General features: G+C 47.4%; 1 protein-coding gene and 1 long non-coding RNA gene across 2 annotated transcripts in view; one reads left to right on the forward strand and one right to left on the reverse strand.

The window, feature by feature from the left end:
- The window catches only part of FAM20A (FAM20A golgi associated secretory pathway pseudokinase), a 65,958-nt gene extending 57,098 nt beyond the window's left edge, over positions 1 to 8,860 (forward strand). The window contains exons 5-11 of the mRNA XM_033183851.1: positions 1,917 to 2,009; positions 2,818 to 2,933; positions 3,464 to 3,644; positions 4,677 to 4,786; positions 5,647 to 5,728; positions 6,212 to 6,271; positions 7,868 to 8,860. Coding sequence (XP_033039742.1) covers positions 1,917 to 2,009; positions 2,818 to 2,933; positions 3,464 to 3,644; positions 4,677 to 4,786; positions 5,647 to 5,728; positions 6,212 to 6,271; positions 7,868 to 8,132 — 907 coding nt within the window. The 3' untranslated portion in view covers positions 8,133 to 8,860. The remainder of the gene's footprint in view (positions 1 to 1,916; positions 2,010 to 2,817; positions 2,934 to 3,463; positions 3,645 to 4,676; positions 4,787 to 5,646; positions 5,729 to 6,211; positions 6,272 to 7,867) is intronic.
- Positions 1,156 to 4,680, reverse strand: LOC117067372. The gene is made up of 2 exons (XR_004430717.1): positions 4,505 to 4,680; positions 1,156 to 2,179 (listed from the first exon to the last, which is right to left on the reverse strand). It is a non-coding gene; the product is annotated as an uncharacterized LOC117067372 (long non-coding RNA).
- Positions 8,861 to 9,163: the final 303 nt, after the last annotated feature.

Raw genomic sequence — 9,163 nt, forward strand, 5'->3', positions numbered from 1 at the left:
CAGATAAATCTTTCGTGAATCGATGCAGCAAACTTCATTGTTGTCTTATTTTTAAAAGTCGTCACAGCCTCACCAACCTTCAGCAACCACCACCCCAGTCAGCAAAAAGATTTTGACTTGCTGAAGGCTCAGATAAGCCTTAACATTTTTTAGCAATAAAGTGTTTTTCCATTAAGATGTATACATTTTTCAGACATAATGCTATTGCATATTTAAGACTCCAGTATAATAAAAACATAACTTTTATATGCATTGGGTGGGAAATCAAAAAATGTGCGTGAATGACTTTATTACCATAGTTGCCTCACTGCGGTGGTCTAGAAGCAAACCTGCAATAACTCTGAGGTGTGTCTATACAAAAATTGTTCAAATTAACCAGCTTTTTTCCCAAATGTAACGCAAAACCCCCCAACATTCAGTGATAGGACCAACTTTACCTATTTTTATACCACAACTGCTCGTAATCTACATTTTTATAAAATTCAGTCCAAAATCTAAAATAATATCATTTTAAAATGTATTTCTTGAAAAATTATGTGGTTTTTATTTTTCTGTAAGTAATTTAAGGTGAACACCATGTTTTTCCTGATTAAAGAGAGAGTGTAGAACGTTATCTTTGGAAAATACACATTAGGAACATAAAGATTTATATTTTTAAAATGCAACGTATACAATATAATGTGCAATGAGACGTGCATTTGTGCTTCTCAAAGTAGGAGAAGCATTGATATAAAGTAAAAACCACCTTCAAATGTAAAATCACTTCTATCTCATGTCATACGAAAATGAGAAAATGTTTTAGAAGACCCTAAAGGGTGTCTAAGAGATGATACGTTCCTATAGGTGGGACTCAGAAATTAAAACAAGACTGGGAAGACGGATTGTCCTTGCTAGCCTGGACATCCAGTGACAATGATGAGAAGCTGATCAGGCCTGAGCACGGAGGGCTGTGCTGAACTGTGGCTGCACCTTTTAAGATAGAGTCTGTACTTTAGGCAGCACCTCACTGTGGTTTCCAGGACTCACTTGTGTTTTTTGGCAAAATGCACATCACGGTTTGAATTGCCAGTGTTTCTTATTTATAGCTTTCTGCAACGTTACGTTTATTTACATTTGAATTGCTTTGCAGTCATTTTAACAGCCCCACACAGTGGATTATAAAATTATTCGAAGATCATCATTCTTCCATGTTTATTAGCATCAAGGCAAAGTCAGCCTACAGGCCAGAACTCACACCACGACGCCCTTAATGATTAGAAAGCACTTTCCTGAATGTACACACCCAGCAGGCCCCACCACTCTCAGGCAGCCTGGCGCTTTTCAGGAATTCATTAGAGATTTAATGTATATAAATCAATATCCTCTGCACCAGCCGCCCTCAGCCCTCATGATCCAGCCGTGTTTCTCTGAGGGGATGATGGCCCACGTATTTCCCCCACATCCCCCTAAGACCCAGAACGTTTCTGTTCTTCAACCCCAGCATACTAAATTGCATTTCTGGGCCACTTTTCCATTACCAATTCCTGGCTCATACCCCACCTTTCTTCATCCTTGGACATCTGGGTCTATACCACCTCTGGTTCTGCTAACCATTCCTCTCTCTTCTGCTTATACCTGCAGAAGAATGTCTATTTCTTCCCTCTCAACTGCTGGGTTTTGGAAATAATCAGCCACTGTCACCAAAGCTTCTTAAGTAGGAAACTTGGTATTGCTGGTGCCTGCAAGACAACGTCTTGCAAGAAGCCCGTCTCCTCCCACTTTGCATGTCTTCTCCTGGCCAAGCCGTGCCATCGTCTGTGTGTACATGAAAAGCATAAAAGCCTGTTTTCCTTTCTCACTGGTCATGCTCATCAGCTCTCTTCTCAGGCTCCAAGCTGAAGTCTGAGTCCAGGGCGTGATTCCTTCCTTCCTTCCAGACAGCAGCGAGATGAGGAGACGCCCGTGGACTTCTTCTACTTCATTGACTTTCAGAGACACAATGCTGAGATCGCAGCTTTCCATCTGGACAGGTAGGGTCTGGCCCCATGGAGATGGTATTGCCTATGAGGACCAATCCTCTGGGAGGGGTGACTAGACAGACCCTCAGGTGAGAACTCCCTGGCATTTCTTCCTTCTGGCCTTTTATCTTCTTCGTGCCTCATCGTGGTGTCTTTGAACCCAAAATGTCCCATGTAACCCCCTAGATTGAAAAACACAAGGCCGTTTAATGAATGTAATGAACATTCATTAAAGAATGATTTACAATGAAAAGAACAATTTATAAAGAACACGTTTCCCGCCATGCTGCTTGGGCCAGTTGCTCTAGTTTCCTGATCTGAGAGCGAGGAGAATGCACCCACCCCTATTTATCCAAAGAGTCTCACTGTTATATTAGGTGAAAGCACATTCCTAAACATTCCAGTTCCTCTATTTGCTCAGTCATTGCTACCCAAAGTGTGGTCTGTAGCGTCATGGGCACTTCCAAGAAGCTTTGTAGAAATAAGGAACGTCAGCCCCACCGTAGAGCCACTCAGTCAGAGCCTGTATTTGAACAAGATTGCCAGGTGACTCACAGGAACACTGAAATATGAGAAGCACTGACCAAGAACACAGATGGGATGGTGGGAAGATTTTCCCAGGAGGCTTGATAGACTAAGGATTCATTTTCTACTCCATCTCCACTCCTTTAGACCTAGGTTTAAAGGCCAGAGACCCACCTCACTGGCCACCCTCTTAGGTACACCAACCAATTCCTAATGTGCACTGGCCGGGGAACAAAACCCCTCCTCCTCACTCCCTGATCATCGCTCAGATGGAACACAGCTTCCTCTCTTGCAGGATTCTGGACTTCCGACGGGTGCCGCCAACAGTGGGGAGGCTAGTGAATGTCACCAAGGAAATCCTAGAGGTCACCAAGAATGAAATCCTGCAGAGTGTTTTCTTTGTCTCTCCAGGTAGAGTACTGGCCCGAGTGATATTCCGGGTCTGAGTACATGGTAAGCCAGAGTGTCTACCCCTCCATTCATCAGTGGCCTGACACCCTGCCGCTAGCACTATCCATTACTGGGATGGGCATATGAAATTGTAAGACACTCCCACTGTCGTCTGCCTGACCATAACACAAGATGAACTGTGGATGGGAAAGGCTGTGTGTGAGATGCTCCCTAGTCTGTGTGGGCATTGACCCTACAATGCCGGCCTCCCCGGAACCAGAGGTTATCTACCCAGGGTGATAAAGAGTGTTCTACTCATAAAGATAGAATGCAGTGAGGTTGGGACATTTGAAAGCAGGTACCCAGGAGGTTCAGCTTAGTAGCATTCACACCCTCACTTCTGGAAAAGTCAGTGTTTCCTTCTTCTGTCTCTTCCCAACCTCTGAGTTCAGGATTTCCCTTCCCTCCCAGTGGATTTCCTAGGGCAGGAAGATGTCATGCCTCCAGAGCCTTCCTCTTACTCCTCCTCCTCTCTCCTCCCCATCCTCCAGCCAGCAACGTGTGCTTCTTTGCCAAGTGTCCATACATGTGCAAGACGGAGTATGCTGTCTGTGGCAACCCACACCTGCTGGAGGGTTCCCTCTCTGCCTTCCTGCCGTCCCTCAACCTGGCCCCCAGGCTGTCTGTGCCCAACCCCTGGATCCGCTCCTACACACTGGCAGGAAAAGAGGAGTGAGTTGGTCCCCAAGCCATACAGCCCAGTCCTTGAGAGTAGCCACAGATCCTGTACCAGGGACTTGTCGCTAGCTTGGCTTTGGAATCTGAAAAGCTGCCTCAATACTCCTTTGCCCCATTTCATATTGATCCTGGGATCAGCAGGCCTGGGTCTGTTATCTCCCTTTAGTTCATTTATTCAGTTCTAAAGAACCTTCCATGTACCCAACACTAGGTGCTATGGATACAGAAATGGACGACTCAGACTCTCCCCTTAGGAAGCTCCTTGGTCTAGTGGGGAGGCCAGACACGTAGCCAGATCATGAAAACACAGCACAGCACTTGCTATAACCAGAGTGCACACAAGAATCCCATGGGAGGGATACCTGGTTCCCCTGAGCAAGCCCTGGGAGGTCAAGGACCTCATGCTGTATCCCCAGGACCTAGCACCCTCCCTGGCACGCAGCATGTACTCCACACTAGCTGAGTGAATCGATCCATCAATCAAGCCATCATGATTGTGGTGGGGAGAGAAGTAACCGGGCAGAATTTCTGGAGGACATGACAGATCCTGAGGGACTCTGTGAAGGCTGAGAAGAGCCCTCGGATGAAAATGGGCATTGGAGCATTGTAGGCAGAAAACCGTGTGAGAGAGAAAGGGCAGGAACAGCCCATGGAGGTGCCAAGTGGTGCAGGAGCCCTGGAGGGCCAGGGTCCAAGAGGCTTGGTGAGAGGGACTGTGGAGGAAGGAACGAAGAAGCGGGTGAGGGTCACTGCCCCCTCCTTTCCTGCCTGCCCCGACATCTCCCCTCTGGCATGCAGTGTCCCAACCATGGGCTTAGTGTCCACCAGAGTGAAAGGACCCAGAACCTTCTCACCATATGGAATATGCATGTCCTTGCCCAGGGTCTTTCTGAGTATGAGAAGCTGCCACCGGCCCAGCGCAGGATCAGGGAGGCAAGGGTTGGAGGGCGGGGGGAGGTGTGGGGAGACCCCCCGACACCCTGCCATCTTGGCTTTTCCAGCCCCAGGACTTCTTCTCCCCCTCAGGTGGGAGGTCAATGCCCTTTACTGTGACACAGTGAAACAGATCTACCCGTACAACAGCAGCCAGCGGCTCCTCAATGTCATCGACATGGCCATCTTCGACTTCCTGATAGGTAGGTCCCCACACGCAGGCCCCCAGCAGAAGTGGGCTCTGCTGTGTGGCAGGGGTCCCCTGTGACCTTGTGCACAAACTTACAACCTGGCTCATGAGGACTGAGTAACTCTGCACCTCCCACAGCCTCAGAAGTGGCGGAGGTCCCAGAGCACAGAAGGTTAACAGGCTCGCCTCTCTTCAAAGAACTGGAAGAAGCTGAAGGGGTAGTCACTCATAAGGCAGGGCCTGAGTGGGCATCAGATTGGAAGTTGTATGTTCACTTCACCAAGTGACGGGACACCAGGTAGGAAAGGAAGAAAGTACACAACAAATATGTAGCAGGGAGGGCCTCAGGCGAGGCCACGGACACACAAGACTAGTCATTCCACCTTCCAGGCCCACAGGGACTTCTAGGGAGAGGAGACACATGAAGGTGGCCACCACACAGGAGCTTAGGTCCAAAGCAAGTCAGCCGGCTCATCATCGTGCCTTTCAGAAGTTTAGCTGTGTCTGTTTACCATAACCAGGCGCAGCTGAGGCTCTCTGGGCTGAGGAAAGCCAGTATCAATACGTACACAAGGTGCAAAGGTGACTTTCTGCACATTCAAATCCCTGGCCAAAGGCGAGGGTAGGGGCAGGGGCAGGGATGAAAGCCTTCGACTTGAAACCAGTCCATTTAGGGTTTGCTCATTTCGCTTCCTTCTCTCTCCTGCGGCTGCTTCACCGATGGCCCTGGGGAAATGAGTGTGAGGCCCAGCTTGTTCAGACCCCTGCCTCTCAAGTGACGACAGGCCTCCACTCCCTGGAGAGAACTCAGGTCAGGAGCACCTGATTCCCTGGCTTGCTGGACCCGGTTCTGAGTCCTCCCCTCCTTCACAGGAAATATGGACCGGCACCATTATGAGATGTTCACCAAGTTTGGGGATGATGGGTTCCTTATTCACCTTGACAACGCCAGAGGGTGAGTGTCCCCACGTGTGTTCAACACTTCCCCTCTCCCAGAAGTACTGCTCTGTGCAGCCAGCTGCTCCGGGGAAACAGATGCCCTGCAAATGAGGGCCTCCACCACCACGTGCCTTGTCTCCTTCTAGCCCTGCTTCTTCCATTTCCTTCTTTCTCTACCTTTGCAAGTACCACTTGATTCTCCTCCAGCCGGAGAGCACTCGTGTGCCCTCTAGTGAAATAGGGTGAGGTTTTCGAGAGCAAGGTGCATCCTCAGTGGCTGGCCCTCTGCAGGCAGTGAATGAAGGATTGTTTAGCTCTAATATCTCTGTACAGAGGCTTTTGTGATCTGACTGCGGAGAGGGACTGGAAAGGCAGCTGCCATGATCCCTGGCATTTTACCCCAATCTCTGATTCACAAAATACTGAGAGGGGAGAGGAAGCCTCAGGGGAATGCGAAGGATGCTGCCAGCCACCCATAAAAGCCTGTTTCTCCTCCTAGGTTCGGACGACACTCCCATGATGAAATCTCCATCCTCTCGCCTCTCTCCCAGTGCTGCATGTAAGTTTTCCTGCAGCAGATAATATGGGCAAGGAATAGCTGTGACCCTTCATGCTGCTTGCAGCCGAGGTCTGAAGGGCTTCATCAGTTTTCACTGGTCTCGGACATAAGTGGGTAGAACGACATGAACTGCCTTATTTCTTACACATTTGTACACTGCATGACATCTCAGCCAATGACAGACTGCATATATGATGGTGGTCTCATAAGATTGTATTAATAATATGGTATTTTTACTGCATTTTACAGTTTTACTATCTTTTCTGTTTATATACACAGCTATTCACCACTGTGTTGTAAAGGTTTGTAGCCTACAAGCAATATCCTATAGCCTAAGAGTGCAGGAGGCTACACCATCTAGGTCTGTGTGAGTGAGTACACTCTATGATGTTCACACCGTGACAAAACCTTCGCTTAAGGAAACATGTCTCAGAACATATCCCCATCACTAAGCGATTCATGACTGTACTACAACTATCAAAATTTCCCCCACATTTGTCTTTTTCATCCTTCCACATAGGATGAATTAGGATTTAATCCTTTAAACCTTTCAAGTGCCAACTTTAATCGGCGACCCACTCAGATCATCACCTATTTTTGCAGTCTGCTGGGTTTTGATATTACTAATCAGACCTCTGCTTTGCCCAGCATTCATATCAGCTCATAAATATTACTACTTGATTACCATCTAAGCAAAACCCGATTCAAGTCCTGTAAACCTGTGCAGACTGGAAGAAGGCACGAAGGCCCTTGCTTGGCCACCATTTCTCTAGAGAATGTCTAACTTACTCCCATACTTCTCCGGTGTTTCAGCCAGGCTTGTAAAATAGACCACCTGCTCAGCTGCAGTATCCAGAGCTAATTATAAATATGATATTCACACCTAGCAAAAACATCTCATTTGTATCCAGCTGGAAAATCTGGAGCAGAGCATGCGTATTCTTCATATTCTTCATCTACGTCTTAGGTTAAACATGCTTCCCTCTGGCCTCCCTTCCCTGCCTCCTGAGCAGGACTGGATAAGCAGTACCTGTTTATGACAGAAGTCAATGAAGCTGCTTACGCAGCAGAGTCCAAGTCAGATTCCCACATAAAAAGAAACGGAAATCCTAAAGATGGGTCCCACCACATTTTCATCTGTGATTTTAAAATCTGACACGCACAAATAAAGTTAGCAAGAAACAACTTACAGGCTGGCAGTACTGAGGGCTTTTGAGATGGCAAATAGCTCATCATTTCACCCACTAGAGACTTCTCCCATTAGCTTTAAATCTCCCTGAAAAATCTAAGTGTCACTTTGGTTTTGACTCCCTTAGCGTTGTCACAGAAAATGCATATAGCCTGGCATCACCGTTATCAGAGCACAGATGGCTATGCAGGCTCTTGAGCAAATGGCAATTGGGCAAAAGGACTGCAAGATACTGGATTTTGCCTTCCATTTATTCCCTTTTTTACCTGGTTTCTATTAAAATGTGCCTGAGAAGACACGGGGAGAGGCACCAAGAGTATCAGCTACAACAGCTATTTGTGGGGAAAGAAGTGAAGTTCAGGCAAGTTATTTTCTTTACAGTTGCTTATCTGGTTCCTATTTTTCAGGATAAAAAAGAAAACACTTTTGCACCTGCAGCTGCTGGCCCAAGCCGACTACAGACTCAGCGATGTGATGCGAGAATCACTGCTAGAAGACCAGCTCAGCCCTGTCCTCACTGAACCCCACCTCCTTGCCTTAGATCGAAGGCTCCAAACCATCCTAAGGACAGTGGAGGGGTGCATAGTGGCCCATGGAGAGCAGAGTGTCATAGCCGATGGCCCAGTGGAACAATCGGCCCCAGACTCTGGGCAGGCTCACTTGACACGCTAAGGGCTGGAAGAGTCCAGTTTCAGAAAATACACCTGGAGCCAGAGCAGCAGACTTGAGTGCAGACCCTGCTTCTTCACCTCCACCTGTTAATGCTGGAGGTCAAGTCAGCTAGGAAGGAAGCAGGATATTTTCTCAAACAGCAAGTGGGGTCCACAGAACTTGATCTTGACTCCGGTGCACTGCTTCTGTCGTGCATTGCCTTGCTCCGTTTTTCCCAAAAAGCACTGGCTTCATCAAGGCCACAGACGATCTCCTGAGTGCACTGGGAAATCTGGGTATGGGTCAGGCTTGGCAGCTTTGATCCCAGGAGAGTACTAATGGTAACAAGTCAAATAAAAAGACATCAAGTGGAGACCTGACTGTTCTCAGGATCCTTATTCTATCTACAACTCAAAGATAACTCCCGGTCCAGACAAAACACCTGGCCTATCACAAGCTGACTAAAAATCTGCACTTTGGGCCAAGGCAGGCAATAGTAACTCTCAGACAGGTTCAAATTAGACCTCACACTTTTGACTCACATTCTAGTCACTGGCCCCATCTGAATAAGTAATCCCTACAGCCGAGTAATAGAGTAACTTCTTAGAAGATTATTACAAGTGACAAAAATAAAATAGGGATTTGCTCACAATATCAGAAAAGGAATGTTCCAATCTGAAGAGTATTACAATTGAAATAACATCAAATATGTCAAACTTACCAGCCAGTAACAACATAAATAATTACAATGAAGGGGAAAAAAAAGGAAAGTCCTCCAAGGTCAGGATGGCATGGTAACAGGCCTAGCAGGGACAAAAGCCTGGAATAAGACAGGAAACAGCCAAGGCTGACCACAGCCCACCAACCACAATCTTCTTCCCTAAGACCCCAGGACTGTCCCTGGCCCATCCCCAAAAGGAGAAAGGGACTATGTGGAAAGGTGAGGCCCTCTAGATGCCCCTCCCTGTGGCGGCTGGCTCAAAAAAGACTAAGTCAGGTTTTTTATTGAAGCCTCCCTTAAAAGTAAGTGTAGTAGGGATTCCTTGTCTCCT

Source organism: Trachypithecus francoisi, unplaced genomic scaffold, assembly GCF_009764315.1.
Source record: "Trachypithecus francoisi isolate TF-2019V2 unplaced genomic scaffold, Tfra_2.0 Lachesis_group20, whole genome shotgun sequence".
NCBI classification, from domain to species: Eukaryota; Metazoa; Chordata; class Mammalia; order Primates; family Cercopithecidae; genus Trachypithecus; species Trachypithecus francoisi.